Raw genomic sequence first — 19449 nt, 5'->3', positions numbered from 1 at the left:
ATAGGAAAGGTTTTGAGCGAAATGGGTCAAATGAGAGCAAATGTGACCATCTTAGATCTTGGGTGGCATGGTCGAGTTGGGCTGAAGGGTCCAACTCTAGATGCATTATTCTATAACTCACCCACACACCAGGGGTAATTATACAGAGGCCAATTAACCTCCCAACCACTCATCTTTGGGATGCGGGAGGAAACCAGAGCACCTGGTTAAAACTCACGCGGTCACAGTGTGAACGTGCAAACTCCACACAGAGGACCCAAAGTCAGGAATGAACCCTGGTCTCAAGCGCAATGAGGCAGTGGCTCCACACGCTTCCTCACTGTGAGCATGTCCTTGTGAAGATTACTTCCATCTTCCCCAGCGCGGGCAACACACGTTCAGGCTTGGTCTTTCCTCTGATGTCTTTACAACATGTCAACCAGTGTAAGAAACCGGACACTTTAATGGCCTATTTCCCAGAAGCAAGGCCTTGTGGTGAATTCATACCTTGGACCAGACAACGGTTGGCTTTGGAGCCCCAGTGGATTCACAATGCAGAGTTACTGGCACCTCCTCTTCTGTGGTAAGGATAGTGTGACCAGCTTTGATTGACGGATGTACTGTAAAACAAAGGTCTCCTCACATATCACGCACATTATCATGTCAGAAATGACTTGCATTGGCATGATGGGCCAAATAGACTCGTTGTATGTTTCTATGCCATTATTCGATGCCATCTTTGTATGTTTCTTGGTCATTATTCCTCTCAACCCTTCCAACCCATATATCTGTCCAAATGTCTTTTAAAAGTCGTAAGTGCAGCTACTAGCTAAGAAAACTGTTTGGCGTAGACCGTTGTTCGTTTGCGCCAAAAGTCGCGCGGGTCCACGCACGCTGCAACACAGGGAGCAGTTACGTACAGCTGCCTCCCTGGAGCTGGAGATGGAGAGAAACCCGAGCCAAAATAATCCTGCTTTGCTCCCAACGCCACTCACCATGTACATTCACAGTGATGGTTTTATTAACGGATCCCATTAAGTTTGTGATGGTGCAGACGTATCTGCCTGCATCTCCTCGCTCTGCCCTCTCGATGTGGAAGCTGCCATCGCTCCGGATCGACAGGCGCCTGTCCAAACTCAACTGCAGCAAGGGAGGAGGGGGGAATACAACACAATGTCTGGAGTAACTACACCCGAGCTTGATTAGTGTAGGCATGCCCGCCGGTAAGGTGTACTGGCACCTCGAAAAGATTAAAAACTAGATTTTTAAATGTTTAGTACCAGATAAAGATCACTAAAGGTTAAAAAAATAAATGGTATCAATTAAGTTTGGTGGTTGGGCCGTTGAACAGCTGACGCAATTAATAGGATGACAATCCGTCAACGTCACTAACAGCAAGGAACAATATGTGTACCGGCGCCTTTTTGTCTACAGAAAACCGCACTGTACTATGGAACCACTTTTCTCATGTACGCTCAGTAACGTAGGACCCGGTTTCTTGTTTTGTTTCCAGGTCTCCCTTCCCTTCTGCTTTTGTTCCCTCTTAAACTGCTCACTCTTCTGACGCAGAGAAACATAGAAAATAGAAGTAGGAGTGGGTCATTTATCCCTTAAAGTTGATCCCGCCATTCAAGAGCTGATCATCTATTTCAATTTTTTTTTTAGATTTAGATTTAGAGATACAGCGCGGAAACAGGCCCTTCGGCCCACCGGGTCCGCGACGCCCAGCGATCCCCACACATTAACACTACCCTACACACCCTAGGGACAATTTTTTTTTTTTAAAAACATTTGCCCAGCCAATTAACCTACATACCTGTACGTCTTTGGAGTGTGGGAGGAAACCGAAGATCTCGGAGAAAACCCACGCAGGTCACGGGGAGAACGTACAAACTCCGTACAAACGGCGCCCGTAGTCAGGATCGAACCTGAGTCTCCGGCACTGCATTCGCTGTAAGGCAGCAACTCTACCGCTGCGCCACCGTGCCGCCAATAGCACATGACCACACTCTCCCCATATCCCCTGATGCCTTTTGGGTCTATCCACCTTCTTCTACTATTTTACTCCTCGCTTTGCCTGTTGCGCTTGTGCGTGGCTTGGTGGACTCACGTAAGGCATGATTTGATTTGACTAGATAGCGTGTAAACAAAAGCCTTTCACTGTAGATACAAGAAACTGCAGGTGCTGGTTTACAAAACATGACACAAAGTGCTGGAGTAACTCAGCGGGTCAGGCAGCATCTCTGGAGAACAAGGATAAGTGGTTTTGGGTCAGGACCCTGTACCTTGGTACACATGATGAAAAGAAACCAATAATAATACTCATGTGTAGGAAACAACTGCAGATGCTGGTTTAAATCAAAGAAGATCTGAAGAAGTGTCCTAACCCGAAACGTCACCCATTCCTTCTCTCCACAAGATGCTGCCTGTCCCGCTGAGTTACTCCAGCATTTTGTGTCTATTTTCGACCAAAAGTGGCGCAGCGGTAGAGTTGCTGCCTTACAGCGAATGCAGCGCCTGAGACTCAGGTTCGATCCTGACTATGGGCGCCCTCTGTACAGAGTTTGTACGTTCTCCCCGTGACCTGCGTGGGTTTTCTCTGAGATCTTCGGTTTCCTCCCACACTCCAAAGACATACAGGTATGTAGGTTAATTGGCTGGGCAAATATAAAAATTGTCCCTAGTGGGTGTAGGATAGTGTTAATGTGCGGGGATCGTTGGGCGGCGCGGACCCGGTGGGCCGAAGGGCCTGTTTCTGCGCTGTTTCTCTAAATCTAAATCTAAAAAAAAATCTAAATCTAAAATATACTCAATGGCTTTTTCTCCTCCATCTTCTGGGGTACACGTTCACTGAGCTCATCTCAGTCTTAAATCCCCTACCCCATATCCCACGATTGCATCTTCTCATTTCTGAGCCCCAGCCGAAGAACACTCCTTCCCTGCATCTGGTCCATCGAGCTCTGTCAGGAGTCTATACATGTCAATGTGATTCCCTTTCATTCTTATGAACTTTACTGAATACCTGATTTAACAAGCCATCTGTTGCCAAGAACCACGCAGCTAAATTGTCCTCACATGACCTCCATGTTGAATGTTTCCGAGCAGCGAAGCTAATCATAATCTGGAACTAACATATTTCCCCTCCTCAAGCACACATGTGATGAAGTTTCAGTAGCTGGCACATTGATTTTAATAACTGGGGCGATGGGCAAACATAACTTGGAATCTTGGAATCATCTTTGATCAAACCCTCTCCTTCGACAAACACATCAAACACATCACAAAGACAGCCTTCTTCCACCTCAAAAACATTGCCTGTCTCCGTCCATCCCTCTCCTCCACAGCTGCAGAAACCCTCATCTACGCCTTCATCACCTCCCGTCTGGACTACTGCAACAGCCTCCTCTATGGCTCACCCTCAAAAATCATCAATAAACTTCAATACATTCAAAACTCCGCTGCCCGTCTACTCACACACACCTCGATCCGTGACCATATCACCCCCGTCCTTTATAAACTCCACTGGCTCCCCATTCCCCAGAGAATCCAGTACAAAATCCTCCTCATAACCTACAAAGCCCTCCATAACCTGGCCCCATCCTACCTGACCGACCTCCTCCACAGGCACACTCCCACCTGCACCCTCCGCTCTGCCGCTGCCAATCTCCTATCCCCCCACATCCGGACCAAACTCAGATCCTGGGGGGACAGGGCTTTCTCCATCGCTGCTCCCACCCTATGGAACTCACTACCCCAAACCGTTAGAGACTCCTCCACACTCACCACATTCAAAACATCGCTGAAGTCTCACCTGTTCAGTACTGCCTTCAACCACTGAAGGTCACCTCACCTTCTGTCTCCTTTCTCTGTTCATTTATTTATTTACTTATTTATCTATTTATTCATTTCCCCTATGTTCTCTAAATCTCTGTAAAGCGTCTTTGAGTATATGAAAAGCGCTATATAAATAAAATGCATTATTATTATTATTATTATTATAACCATCAGACTCTTGTGCCAACCTGCACAACTCTAACTTCGGCACTGAATTGCTACAGACTTTGCACTGCATACCGTGACCTGGTTTACCTAAAATAACCAAGACGTTATTTATTGCATATTTATCTGTGTGTTATTGCGTTAATGGGCCTGTAAATTGCAGTAAGAATTTCATTGTTCTGGTCCTGGTACAGATGACAATTAAACACTCATGACTCTCTTGGATCCAAAGAGCTGCCAGGTATACTACTGAGAGTGTCGCGGCTGGTTGCCTGGTACAACGATCCCAATGCTCTGCAAGACAAGTGGCTGCAGGGAGTGGTGGACTATGCCCAGACCATCAGGGGCATGGCCCTCCCCACCGTCAAAAGCATTTACGCAAGGCGCTGCCTGAGGAGGACGGCATCTACCGTCAAGGATTCCCTTCTTCCTCCTCACTGCTACAGTTCACGTGGGAGGTTCAGAAGCCTGTAGTCCCAGACCACCAGGATCATGAACGGCCACGTTCCTACAACCATCAGATTCTTGATCCAACCTGCACAACCCTAATCTTACCCCAACTACAGAACACTGGCGGCACGGTGGCGCAGCGGTAGAGTTGCTGCCTTACAGCGAATGCAGCGCCGGAGACTCAGGTTCGATCCTGACTACGGGCGCCGTCTGTACGGAGTTTGTACGTTCTCCCCGTGACCTGCGTGGGTTTTCTTCCAGATCTTCGGATTCCTCCCACACTCCAAAGACGTACAGGTATGTAGGTTAATTGACTGGGTCAATGTAAAAATTGCCCCTAGTGTGTGTACGATAGTGTTAATGTGCGGGGATCGCTGGGCGGCGCGGACTCGGTGGGCCGAAGGGCCTGTTTCCATGCTGTATTTCTAAAACAAAAACAAAAACTACAAACCACCTCTTGCACCAATAGGCAATAGACAATAGGTGCAGGAGTAGGCCATTCGGCCCTTCGAGCCAGCACCACCATTCAATGTGATCATGGCTGATCATTCACAATCAGTACCCCGTTCCTGCCTTCTCCCCATACCCCTAGACTCCTCTATCATTAAGAGCTCTATCTTGCCACCACCATGGACTTTATAACAAAATTATGTTTTTTGCACTCATGTCTTGTTTTTAAAATATAACGTGCAATTGATGTATAATTTACTTTTGTGTGTTTGTCTAAGTTTAGTTTAGTTTATTATTGGCATGTGTACCGAGGTGCAGAGAAGAGCTTTTGTTTGCTTGCTATCCAGTCAAAGAAAAGGCGCTACATGAATACAGTCAAGCAGTCCACAGTTCCCGTAGCAGCAATGCTACTGCCAGCAAGATTTTTCACTGCACCTCACCGAAATTGTGCAGACGATAATAAACTCAACTTGGACTTGAAATGTCCCCCAGGACAAACTCACCATGTTGTTGTCTTTTAACCAGTAACGCTCGGGGTAGGGGTTGCCGGCCAGGATCACACAGGGCAGCGTTAACGATCGGCCCTCCAGCACGCTGACAACTCGGGCACTTTCCACCACTTCAGGGGAAACTTTAAATGGAAACAGGATGTGAACTGATGAATTTTGTATCTGCATTCATAACAGAATCAATTCAGAATGTCACAATCGAATTAAACGGGTTTCTCCAGCAAATTCGATCACCCAGCCCTAGAAAGGAAATAGAATTAGGACGGCACGGTGGCGCAGCGGTAGAGTTGCTGCCTTACAGCGCCACAGACCCGGGTTCCATCCTGACTATGAGTGCTGTCTGTACGGAGCTCGTATGTTCTTCCGGTTACCACGTGGGTTTTCTCCGGGATCCTCGGTTTCCTCCCACACTCCAAAGACGTACAGGTTTGTAGGTTAATTGGCTTGGTATAAATGTAAATTGTGTGGGATAGGGTTAGTGTGTGGGGTCTCTGGTCAGTGTGGACCTGGTGGGCCGAAGGGCCTGTTTCCGTGCTGTATCTCTAAACTAAACTAAACTAAAATATATTTTACTCATGTCTCAATGCTCACACTGGAACCTCTTTCCCATGGTCTCCACTTCTCAGAGCAGCTTTGTATCAGTCCACTCCACAGAACTAGATGCCACTGAGCTTATTGAACACAGAGCTTAATTAACGGAGCATTTTAGTCCTGGTTGGTTGTTTTCATGCCCGGAGTGGACGGTCCCAGGGGCGACGGAGCCTGCGGCTGGGGCTGGGGCTGGGGCCGGGGTCGGTGCCACGGAGAGGACCCGGCGGCGATAGTCGAGAGGTCGGTGCGGCGGTCAACGAAGGCGGCGATCGACGGACGAGGACGGACCACGTGGAAGTGAGGACGCTGCTGCCGGGGGAAGCAACAAAGGAGGACCCGGTGTGGGGGGGGGGGGGGGGGGCGACGTGAGGGGGGGGTACAACAAAGGAGAAGCCGGCGTGGGGGGGGGGCCGTGAGGGGGGGAAGCAACGAAGGAGGACCCGGCGTGGGGGGGGGGGCCGTGAGGGGTGGGAAGCAACGAAGGAGGACCCGGCGTGGGGGGGGGGCGCCGTGAGGGAGGGGTACAACAAAGGAGGAGCCGGCGTGGGGGGGGGGGGCCGTGAGGGGGGGAAGCAACGAAGGAGGACACGGCGTGGGGGGGGGGGCGCCATGAGGGGGGGTGGGAAGAATAAAGGGGGACCTGGAGCGGGGGCACTTTATAACTTTGTAAGCGGCCTTTATGGGCGACTATTTGCGATCCTTCGGTATGCAAGCAAAGAATTTTATTGTGGCTTGTCACATGTGACAATAAAGTATTCATTCATTCATTCATAAATTCTAGGAGCAGAATAAGACCATTCGGCCCATCAAGTCTACCCCGCCATTCAATCTATTCATTAGATAAGCCCATGGATATGCATGTATGGGAGGTATACAGATCATATGCATGCAGGGGAGATTCATTTATTCTAGTGTCATGTTCAGCACAGGCATAGCGAGCAAAGGGCCTGTTCCTGTGCTGTACTTTTTCTATGTTCTCTTCCGTCATCTCTTAAATATGTGGCTCCCCCACCAGAACTCTGCAGGAATTTAAATACCCATCCTTTGCATTTACTGGAACGAATGGAAAAGACAGAATAGTTAAGAACAGATTTACAACAGAGAAAAATGCTGGGGGGTTTTATTCGGTGTGAAAGCTGGTCTACTTTGTACCTATTTTCATTGGTTCAGGTCATTCTTGTGGTGGGAAAAGAACCGACAGAAAAGCACAGTGGTGCAGCGGTAGAGTTGCTGCCTTACAGCGCTGCAGACCTGGGTGTTTATCTGTACGGAGTTTGTACGTTCTCCCTGTGACGTGCGTGGGTTTTCTCCGAGATCTTCGGTTTCCACCCACATTCCAAAGACATACAGGTTTGTGGGTTAATTGGCTTGGTATAAGTGTAAATTGACCCTAGTGTGTGTAGGGTAGTGTTAGCATTTGGGGATTGCTGGTCAGCGTGGACTTGGTGGGCCGAAGGGCCTGTTTGCACGATGCATGTCTAAACTCAACTAACGGGCTGTATCACTTCTCTGCTCTCACATTCCCGGACTCACCAAGACCAGTGATGGTCAGTGCCATCTCCGCACTGATCGCTCCAAACTGATTCTGCGCCTCACAGACGTAACTGGCTTCATCATCCAACCACACATCTGTAAACAGGAACGAGCAGGCATAAGTCCAGCACCATGTGTGCAGGAAGTAACTGCAGATGCTGGTTTAAACCGAAGATAGAAACAAAAAGCTGGAGTAACTCAGCGGGACAGGCAGCATCTCTGGAGAGAATGGGTGACGTTTCGGGTGGTCTGAAGAAGAGTCTCGACCCGAAACGTCACCCATTCCTTCTCTCCTTTGTTGCTCCAGCTTTTTTGTGCCAATCTTAAGTCCAGCACCAGCTGGGATGGAGAGCACCACAGCACAGCTTGTGATAACCGTAATGGGACAATGCTACCTTTATAACAGACTCCATATAAATGATATTATATATTATAAAGAAGGGTCTCGACCTGAAACGTCACCCATTCCTTCTCTCCAAGGGTGCTGCCTGTCCCGCTGAGTTACTCCAGCATTTTGTGTCTATCTTCAGTGTAAACCAACACCTACAGATCCTTCCTACACCATATAATTACAGCATATGTAATATAGTATATAATTATAGCAACCACATAGTTACCTAAAATTAGAGAATACAACACTGCGGTATGAGGAACAGCTCCTCATATTACGCTTGGGCAGCTTACAACCCATCGCTATGAATATTGAATTGAGTATTTTAGGTAAATTCTACATACACCTCCCTCCCCCTCCCCTCCCTCTCCTTGCCCTCTCCTCACCCACCCTCCCTCCCTCCTCCAATGAACGCTAGTTAACCAGTTCCACAGTTTGCCACGATACATCCCTTGGGTTCATACCATCTCTTGTCAGCAATCGGCTTATCAGGGAACCTCTTTGCCTGAGGTCATGTTACCGATCCCGATTTGTCCTGATTTTTTACTCGCTTCTGGTCTCTTCTTCCCCCACCCCACCCCTCCCTCCCCACTACAATCAGTCTGAAGAAGGGTCGCAACCCTATCCATTTTCTCCAGATGTGCTGCCTGACTCACTGAGTTACTCCAGCATTTTGTGCCTACCCAAGATCCCACATGATGTACGATTGGAGCTACATATAAGATTATTAAGGGGTTGGACACGTTAGAGGCAGGAAACATGTTCCCAATCATGGGGGAGTCCAGAACCAGGGGCCACAGTTTAAGAGTAAGGGGTAGGCCATTTAGAACGGAGATGAGGAAAAACTTTTTCAGTCAGAGAGTTGTAAATCTGTGGAATTCTCTGCCTCAGAAGGCAGTGGAGGCCAATTCTCTGAATGCATTCAAGAGAGAGCTAGATAGAGCTCTTAAGGATAGCGGAGTCAGGGGGTATGGGGAGAAGGCAGGAATGGGGTACTGATTGAGAATGATCAGCCATGATCACATTGAATGCTGGTGCTGGCTCAAAGGGCCGAATGGCCTACTCCTGCACCTGTTGTCTATTGTCTACCTCTCTTGGTTTTCCCACGTCACCCTCTCTTGGGCTCCACGGGAGTGTTCAAAGATCTCAATAACTTATCTCTTAAGTTGTTCTTTAGTGGACTGTAAACTGTTCCTCACTTAAGACTGCCTTCCACTTGAGCGATGTTGTAAGGCACAAAATTGGAATCGGCTGTCGATTTGGAAAGAGGGATGCAAATCCTCCCGAGTCCTGATAAAATTATCTTGTGTAACATGCCTACTTCTTTACCACCGTGACATAAGTGAAAAACATGCTTTGCTGGAAGCCCACAAGGCTTTCTTTGACAGCAGCTCTGAATTACACAAGCACTAGCACATGGAAGAACGTAGAAAGCAGGCGACTGGAACCACCACCACCTGAACTCAGTGTTTATGTAGGTCGCAGGATCAGGACCTCCACTGCCATCAGTGAATCACAATAGCAATCCACGCTAGGCTGCTGCCAGGGCTCGAGTGCCTGGGCTCCAGGGAATGGTTAGGAAGGCTCAGACTGTCTTCCTTGGAGCAGAGGAGGTGGAGAGGTGATCCGATGGAGGTGTATAAAATTATCAGGGGAATCGACAGAATGAATGCACAGACTCTTTTTCCCAGGGTAGGGGAATCAAGAACCGGAGGGCAGAGGTTTTAGGTGAGAGGGGAAAGATTTAATAGGGACCTGAGGGACAATGTTTTCACACGTCCGGCAGTCTGAAGTGAGGTTGGTGGGTATATGGAACGAGCTGCCAGAGGAAGCAGTTGAGGTAGGTACCATAACAACATTTAAGAAACATTTGGGCAGATACATGGATAGGAAGAGTTTAGATGGAGATGGGACAAATAAAGGCAAATGGGACTGGCTTAGATGGAGCATCTCGATTGACAATGGCGAGTTGGGCTGAAGGGCCTGTTTCCGCACTGTATGAACTGATCACTCTCAACCGGTAGTGAGCTGCCTCCTTCTCACAGTTAATGTGGGGATGGGTCACCAATGTCCTGGACAACTACAATATAACGCCCCAGACATCTAGGCTCAGTTCACTGACTGATGAAGGCCAACGCTTTGCAGAGGTAAATGGCGAAAGGCAATATGCAATGGCCTTGCCCACACCACTCACACCGCATGAAATACAGCAATTTTTTTTTGTAGACACACAAACCAACCTCCCTTCTATTGACTCCATCTACACCTCACGCTGCCTCGGCAAGGCCAGCAGCATGTGAACACCCACTGGGAGGGACAGGTTATTGTCATAGGAATCAGGGTTCCTATTGCCACCTCGGGAATGGTGGATTCAGGACATTAGTGGCTGTACCATTAGAGAAAAAGAAAAGGTTTGAATACGTTAAAAACAAAGTGCCATGACATATCGAATACATGTTTAACTCACCTCCCTCTATCAAGATCCTAAACTGCTCAGAGAACCATTGTGCATCTCTGCCACCTCTTTCTTTCATCATTTGGGTAAAAGGGGACGTATAGTTTCCCACCACCACATGCATTCGATTGCAGACTCCACAGACTAGTTGGATTCCCATAACAAGAGGAACACAGGTATAGTGGTGACATCTACATTTCCCATGGCCATCTTTGACCTGACAGGTCCTGTTATCACAAAACGACATCAAGCATGTGATGTTGCTCGGGTTATCAACAAATCAAGGACGAGTCGCACCCTGGCCACTCCCTCTTCTCCCCTCTCCCATCAGGCAAAAGGTATAGAAGTGTGAAAACGCACACTTCCAGATTCAGGGACAGTTTCTTCCCAGCTGTTATCAGGCAACTGAATCATCCTACCACAACCAGAGAGCAGTGCTGAACTACTATCTAGCTCATTGGTGACCCTCGGACTATTCTTGATTGGACTTGGCTGGCTTCACCTTGCACTAAACGTTAATCACTTATCATGTATCTATACACTGTAAATGGCTCGATTGTGATTGTGTATTGTCCTTCTGCCGACTGGGTAGCACACAACAAAAGCTTTTCACTGTACCTCGGTACACGTGACAATAAAACTAAAACTAAACTGAATTGAATAAGTAAGACTTGACTTACTCTCAATAAACAAGCTGCCAGTCTCCAGTTGACTAACAAGACTCATTGAATCAGACCTGGAGAAGATAGGCTGCCCATCCAGTCGTTGCCAAGTGATTTGTGGGCTGGGGAATCCGTCTGCGCTGCACGGCAATGTCACGTTGTTCCCAATGGCCACAGAGACGTCAGAGGGAGCCTCGGAGAACAGAGGGGTAGCTGAGGAACGGAAAGCAAGGTTACATCAGAGACGGCACGCCACCACTTGCAACGCCGTCGTGACCATCACCAACCATTGCCACCGAACCCTTCTGCCAATAATTACTTCAAAGCAGCACGAGGAGGGTAACTTACAGCCAACATCTAACGTGACCTCCGCAGCTGAGCTGCCCGCTTCATTTGTTGCGACGCAGGTGTATTCTCCTGCATCGAACTCCTGCACGTCCATTATCATCATTGTTCCTTGAAAGGGATCGATTTCTGCAAATGGGACCAGGGTCATCTCCAAATCACCTGTTGAGCACACAGTGATCACACCGTTAGTGCGGGACAAGGAAACATCCGGGAGAGTGAAGGTGTGAAGTTAGTTGTCCCTCCAACACTCAGTTGTTGCTGCTGTTACTGAGGCAGGCCCTGAGCAGGAGGCATTATATTTCTTTGTGCCTGATCAGGAAGCTTCCTGGTTCTGCACGATGACACGGCGGCATGCTGAATCTATGCTTCAATATTTCACAGATGACATAACCCCAGGTAAGACTGTGCTGGTCGTACTGTCCTCAGCAACACTACATCCACTGCTCATGTGGTTCACAGGATCAGACAAGATCTTACGATTGGGAAGGTCCAGCTCCAAACCAGGGGTCGGAGAGCCCACTCTTGCTTGTTTTCCCTTATCTTCTCATGATCAACTAACATGAACTGCACCATTTTCCTGAACACTGGCATATATCTCGGTGGCAGATCACAATGGTGCCCCTTCCTGTGACATTCAATAACTTCACTATTTGAATTGCAGAGCCTTGAGATTGTTAATTGCGTGACAACCTTATTCAACTTCGGCACATCATGATGCAGCTGTACAAGTTGGTGATGAGACCACAGTTGGAGTACTGTGTGCAGTTCTGGTCGCCCAGGTGCAGGAAGGATGTCACTAATTTGGAAAGGGTGCAGGAGAGATTCACCAGAGTGTTGCCTGGGCTTGCGGGCTTGAGTTACAGGGAGAGGTTGGATAGGCTGGGATTTTGTTCTTTGGAACATGGGAGGCTGAGGGATGACCTCATTGAGGTGCACAAGATCATGAGGGGCTTGGGTAAAGTGAATGCTCTCTCTGTTTCCCAGGGTGCAGGATTCTACCACTGGAGGGCACAGGCTGAGGGAAGAGATTTATGGTGGACATCAGGGAGTCAAAGTCCTGGAGTCGTACAGAACAGTAACAGGCCCTTCGGCCCATCTTGTCCATTTACGAGGGACCTCAGGCATAACTTTTTCACTCAGAGTCCGTATCGGGAATGAGCTGGGAGAGGAAGCTATAGAAGTGGATGCAATAGCGACTTTTAAAAGATATTTGAACAGATATATGGATAAGAAGGGTTCAGAGCAAACAAATGGGACGAGTCCACTTGGCCAACTTGATCGGCATGGACACGATGGGCCGAAGGGCCTGTGGCCGTGCTGTCGCGCTCTATGACTCCCTACCCTGTTAGACACAGCGCACAACTGCTGCATTTTCAGTGACACACATGCTGCTGAGTCCACCGCCCGAGGTGATGCGACTTCTCGGAGATTCTAAGTACCTTTGTACCACTTGACCTCGGGCTGAGGGACGCCGGTGGCTTGACATTCCAGCAGGGCCACCTCAGTGACCACCGCCAGCACCTCTGGATACAGCAAAGCAATGCTGGGCATCTCTGCAGAGGCACAAAAGCAATGCGGTGAACACAAAAGCACACATCCCTCCTTGCACTCTGATATACCTTTGAAAAATATTGAGATGATTCTGCTTTAGAGAGCCGTAGACTCACCTGATGCTTGTCAGAGAGTTAAACTCCATTTGCCATCCCTTACAACAACTGATCTAGATCTTGCTGTAAACTTAGATATCCTTCATCACTGTGTAATACACTATTAATCTTGGTGTCTTGTTCTAACAACGGTAACTACATGAAATGTGAACCATTTTATCAACAACTAGAGAGCAGTCCGGAGCTACTATCTACCTCATGGAAGACCCTCAGACTATCTTTAATCGGACTTCACTGGACTTTATCTTGCACTAAACATTATTCCCTTTATCATACATCTATACACTGTAAATGGTTTGATTGTAATCATGTATTGTCTTTCTGCTGATTGGTTAACACACAACAAAAGCTTTTCACTGTACCTCAGTACACGTGTCAAGCTACTCTAAACTAAACATTGTCATCTGAGTCAATAATCTATGTAATAAACAGCAGTGGACCCTTTCCTGAACATACCATGGATTATAATTACAAATGCAAGCGAAAGATAAAGAGATCAATGCATATTGATCCAATAGAGTCTTAAAGCAACACCCTCCTGTCCTATACAGAGAGCATTAAATCAAACAATTATGGCCCCCCTCACTCCTCCTCTCACTATCGATGTAACAACAGTTGCTCTCCCTGGCCCACCCCCTGTTTGATCCCGGTACCTGTGTACGTCAGTCAGGGTTTGTCTCCCTGGCCCACCCCCTGTTTGACCCCGGTACCTGTATACGTCAGAGTTGCTTCCTCCTGCGCTGTTCCAACCATATTTGACGCAAGGCAGATATAACTCCCAGCATCCTCAGGGACAGCGTCTCTCAGTATCAAAGTACCATGTTCACTGATGGAGAGTCTGAGATAAGGAATTGCACAGAATATTCATTGTTAATTGTTTATTCAGAAGGCTTAACAGTCAGACTATATATAGTTATCATATACTGTATAGTGTAGGATCTTATAGAAACACATAAAATTCTTAAGGGATTGGACAGGCTAGATGCAGGAAAAACGTTCCCGATGTTGGGGGAGCCCAGAACCAGGGATCACAGTTGAGGAATAAGGAGTCGGCCATTTTGGACTGAGTTGAGGAAAACCTTTTTCACCCAGAGAGTTGTAAATCTGTGGAATTCTCTGCCACAGGAGGCAGTGGAGGCCGATTCACTAGATGTTTTCAAGAGAGAGTTAGATTTAGCTCTTAGGGCTAACGGAATTAAGGGATATGTGGGGAAAGCAGGAACGGGGCACTGGATTTTGGATGATCAGCCATGATCATATTGAATGGTGGTGCTGGCTCGAAGGGCCGAATGGCCTACTCCTGCACCTATTTTCTATGTTTCTATGTTTCCATAATACTCCTCCGATCTTATATTCTAGACTGACTTCCAGAAACTTTTACAAAATGAATCACACCTGTGTAATATATTGAATGGCCAAATATAGAAATATATTGCTTATATCCTGATGAAGTATTTGCTACTACGGAAACAAGCATTAGCGCAGACTGACTGGGTGAATGCACAGAGTCTTTTTCCCAGGGCAGGGGAATCACGAACTAGAAGGCATAGGTTTAATGTGAGAGGGGAAAGAATTAATAGAAACCTGAGGGGCAAGTTTTTCACACAGAGGGAGGCAGTTATATGGAACGAGAAAGTAGTTGAAGCAGATACAATCACAGCATTTAAAAGTTATTTGGACGGGTGCACGGATTGGAAAGGTTTAGAGGTATACGGGCCAAACATGAGAAAATGGATATAGATGGGATATCCTGGTGGACTTGGACGTGTTGGGCCGAAGGGCCTGCTTCCATGCTGCATGATTCTATGACACGATGACTCTATGAATAATATTCATCCCTGAATATGACCGGAGCTCTTGTACCTCTTAAACCTCCAATCTGTTGCCAGTTGATTCAAGCAGGGGAATCTCAGCCAACTTTCAGATGCCAATGTGCAGGAAGGAACTGCAGATGCTGGTTTAAACCGAAGATAGACTCAAAAAGCTGGATAACTCAGCGGGTCAGTCAGCATCTCAGGAGAAAAGGAACCCTAACCTAGTCCTTTTCCCCAGAGATGCTGTCTGACCCGCTGAGTTACTCCAGCTGTTTGAGTCTGTGACAGATGTCAATGCTCTTTTCTGGGTGACTATCATGAGGCGATCACTGCTCAGTGGCACAGAACAGAATCAAAGGACATTTACACGGGCGGCATGGTGGCGCAGCGGTAGAGTTGCCACCTTAAAGCGCTTGCAGCGCCGGAGACCCGGGTTCGATCCTGACTTTGTGTGCTGTCTGTGTGGAGTTTCTACGTTCTCCCCGTGACCAGCGTGGGTTTTCGGTTTCCTCCCACGCTCCAAAGACGTACAGGTATGTAGGTAAATTGGCTTGGTGAATGCAAAAGTTGTCCCTAGTGTGTGTAGGATAGTGTTAATGTGCGGGGATCGCTGGGTCGGTGCGGACCCATTGGTCGAAGGGCCTGTATCTGTGCTGTATCTAAACTAAACTAAACTACACTGTGGAAGGAAGCATGTCCTGACTATGCCAGTCAACAGTGGACCACCCAGCCTCATCCCACCTGCCAGCCAGACGACTGTACCCATCCACAGCTGAGATATGGGGAGAGCATCACCCAGTCCAGGCCCTGGCAGTTAGTTACAGACCTCCTTCCATCTCATCCCCCATCTAACCTCATTACCAACTACTTTCAACCCTTGCCCTCAACGATCGGAAGTCAATCCTTCCTATCTCCTCTCTCCGAGAATCATGGACACCTCAATTACATCTCCCCTCAGCGTCCTCCATTCCAAAGAAAACAACCTTGGCTAATCCAATCTTTCCTCTCAGCTACTATTAAATGAATCATTTACATTGGTGCTGGGCCAGCATGACAATGCAAATCTTGACAGAAATTCCATAAAAGGAGGCACTGTCAAAATCTCATTCTTCCCAAAAGCTCCTTGGCACGAGTTGCAATGCTTCCTTATTATCCTTGGAAGCAACTTGCATCGATCCTTTCCTCTGATGGCTGACTTAATGATTTCCTCTGTTCGACGGGGCCTGATAATGTCGAGGAATATACAGATGATCTCTGCTGTGACTGTTAGTTGGCTGCTTTATCAACTGGAGGATTTATAGCTTGTAGAAACACTGTTCGCCATCTCCAGCAGCTTCTACTGCATGTACAGTATTCCCTCCGTGCAAGGGTGGGAAGAAGGGGGAAGGGATGGGGCAAATTAGACCAAGGATGAGATGTCAAGGCCGTTCCCCACTGAAACCACTCGATCACCCCAGGTCTGAAGAAGGGTCTCGACCCGAAACGTCACCCATTCCTTCTCTCCTGAGATGCTGCCTGTCCTGCTGAGTTACTCCAGCATTTTGTGAAATAAATACCTTCGATGTGTACCAGGATCTGCAGTTATTTTCTTACACCCCAGGTTCATCTGATCACTCATCAGACCTCCTCGAAAAGAGACACAGTTCCCTCACCTGTCAGTGCTGGTCACAAAAACACCGTCTCGGATCCAGGCCATTCCTGGATCGGGATAACCGGCTTCCATGATGCAGCTGATGTGGGCCTCTGCTCCTCTGGTGAAGCTCTGTGCTCTCGGATTCACAGAAACGCGTGGAGCCTCTGCACACAAAGACACAAGGCCCTGAGGACGACTGCCTCCATTCACAATTCCAAAAAAAACCCTCAGAAATGTTTACTGAACTGCTGATATCTTCAAGGACGAACCCAATTCCGAAATGTCGTCCATACATTTGCTCCACAGACGCTGCCTGACCCGCTGAGTTCCTCCAACACTTTGTGTTTTGCTCAAGATTCCAGCATTTGCAGTCTCTTATATCTCTGCTAAATATCTGCCGTCATTTTATGCTTCTATTTAAGATTTCTAGCAACTGCTAGGTGGTGCGTGTGTGGAACGAGCTGCCTGCCAAAGCGGTTGTGACTGGTACAATAACAACATTTAAAAGACATTTGGACAGATACATGGATAGGAAAGGTTTAGAGGGATAGGGGCCAAAGGAAGGGCAGGGGACTACCTTAGATGGACCAACTTGGGCAGCATGGACTAGTTTGCCTGAAGGTCCTATTTCCATTTGACTCCATGATTGCTGTATTTCTCCCAACATTCACACTGTGCTGCAACCAATATTTCCCCATTATCAGGGGCTTTCTATGGCCAAGTGCACAGGGAAAGATGGTTGGGAACTCCACAACAATATTGTGTTAATGTTATTCAATGGATCAGCGGCCTGCTGAGTGGGAAGTGGGCAAGGTCTTGCCACCCTGACCCAAGAGGTCCACCACTCTCCAGATCAAATCCAGGACAGTTACAACAGTCACCACAGCATCTAAGAGACTCTAAATATTGAGGCTGGATCTCCCAACGGGAATTAATGGGGGAGTTTGGTTTCTCAACCATTCTGACTTAGATATGCAGCACTATGTTTCTCTTTTATATTTCCAGCATTTGCAATTTTCTACTTTTATTTAACTTTGTAGTGATGTGTACTTAGTTGTGTGTCAAACATGGAAAATCTTGCTGAGGCAGCAGTTTCTATTTCCCATTCAGATTATTGGTGCTTTTATGTGTCATACCTCAGAGTCTTGCAGCTGGGAAAGAGGCCCTTCAGCCCAACTCATCCCTACCAACCAAGCTGTCCCATCTAACCTCGTCCCATTTGCACAGTTAGCCCATATCCCTCTCAACCTTTCCTATCCATGTACCTGTCTAAATGTCTTTTAAATGTTGTTATTGTGACTGCCTCAACCGCTCTCTCTGGCAGCTCATTCCATCTACCCACCATTCTCTGTGTGAAAATGTTTCTCCTCAGGTTCCTATTAAACCTTTCCCCCCTCACCTTAACCTGTTGCCCTCTCGATGTTGATTGCCCCACACTGGGAAAAGGTTTCTGTGCAATCATCCTATCTATTCCCCTCGTGATTTCATATACCTCCATAAAAGCACCCCTCAGCCTCCTGTGCTCCAAGGAATAAAATCCCAGCTTGTCCAACCTCTCCCTGTAGCTCAGGCCCTCAAGTCCTGGAAATGTTCCAGTAAATTTTCTCTGCACTCTTTCCAGCTTAATGGTATTTTTCCTGCACCAGGATGTCCAAAACTGAACACAATAGTCCAAGTGCGGCTTCATCAGCGTCTTGTGAAGCTGTAACATAACATCCCGACCTCGGTACTCAATAACCTGACTGATGAAAGCCAGCATCCCAAACGCCTTCTTCAACACAACACTATCTACCTGCAATGTTAGTGTCCCTCCCTCCGCTGGTGTTCAAAAAGCACCAGTGGACAGACACTAGTTATATCAATACCTCAGCACAAGAGACAATAGCAAGTATTCACCATTAAAAGGAGAATAGAAGGAAATGGTGATGAAGCCCAGAAATGCTGATAATCTATCACCACCAAACCACTTGTCAACATATCCCTCAAACACTTCCTGAAATGGCTTCCCTTGGTAAAATACTCACAAAATCTTCATTTTTATTCCAAACAAAGGTTCAGCCTAATATTGCCTCCAACTTCTGCCTTCCTTGTCTGAAGCTCTACTTATTTGATTTTGTCCTTCCAGGAAAAAAAAAGTAATTTCTCTGAGTTGCCACTGCCAATTTCCTAAACTCTCCTGAAATCATTAATTCTCTTCAATCCTTCAAACCAGGAACAGCTTCTCCCCCTCTGTGAAACCGTGAACATTCTTCCCATAAGCTAGGGTGCATCCGATCTTCCAACCTACCTCCTTGCAGTCCTTGGAACTTTTCCACATACCTATTGCACAGTACATATGATTCAAATGGATCGCATGCAAACCAGTAAACTAATTATACTGTACAATAACAAACCAATTGTAATGTACTATTTGATTGAACAAGATAATATGCAAACAAAAGCTTTACATTTTTCACGTGACATTAATAAACCAATATTAATCCTTAATTGTAACTGTATGTTTGTGTTGTCATTTGTGAGCGGAGCACCAAGGCTCATTCCTTGTATATGCATACTTGGCCAATAAACTTATTCATTCATTCATTCATTAATATCAAATATCATCTCAAAGACTCCAAGGAAAACCAGACAAAATGCTGCAGTCATTCAGCAGGTCAGGCAACATCTCGGGAGAGAAGGAATGGGTGACGTTTCGGGTCGAGACCCTTCTTCAGTCTGAAGAAGGGTCCCAACCCGAAACGTCACCCATTCTTTCTCTCTCGAGATGCTGCCTGACCCGCAGAGTTACTCCAGCATTTTGTGTCTCCCTTCGATTTAAACCAGCATCTGCAGTTTCTTTCTACCAATATACTTCAACCTTTGTGCGGAAGTTCCCGATGTACAGAGTAAGCTAGTTTGCTCATCTCTGTCCCTTGCTCATGGATATGAAAGCCACCAATGCTTGTCCCAGTAGAGATAGGGAAGTCAT

General features: G+C 47.2%; 1 protein-coding gene across 1 annotated transcript in view; it reads right to left on the bottom strand.

Moving 5' to 3' along the window:
* Nucleotides 1–19449, bottom strand: part of LOC144608493 (hemicentin-1-like) — a 259005-nt gene that overhangs the window by 181969 nt on the left and 57587 nt on the right. The window contains 9 exon segments of the mRNA XM_078426331.1: nt 487–599; nt 975–1119; nt 5382–5509; nt 7512–7607; nt 11038–11232; nt 11368–11526; nt 12807–12920; nt 13745–13872; nt 16501–16645. Of these exon segments, the coding sequence (XP_078282457.1) occupies nt 487–599; nt 975–1119; nt 5382–5509; nt 7512–7607; nt 11038–11232; nt 11368–11526; nt 12807–12920; nt 13745–13872; nt 16501–16645 (1223 nt within the window).

This window comes from Rhinoraja longicauda, chromosome 31, assembly GCF_053455715.1.
Source record: "Rhinoraja longicauda isolate Sanriku21f chromosome 31, sRhiLon1.1, whole genome shotgun sequence".
In the NCBI taxonomy this organism is placed as follows: Eukaryota; Metazoa; Chordata; class Chondrichthyes; order Rajiformes; family Arhynchobatidae; genus Rhinoraja; species Rhinoraja longicauda.
Note: the sequence above shows the minus strand (reverse complement) of the source record. Positions and strands in the feature narration are given on the sequence as shown.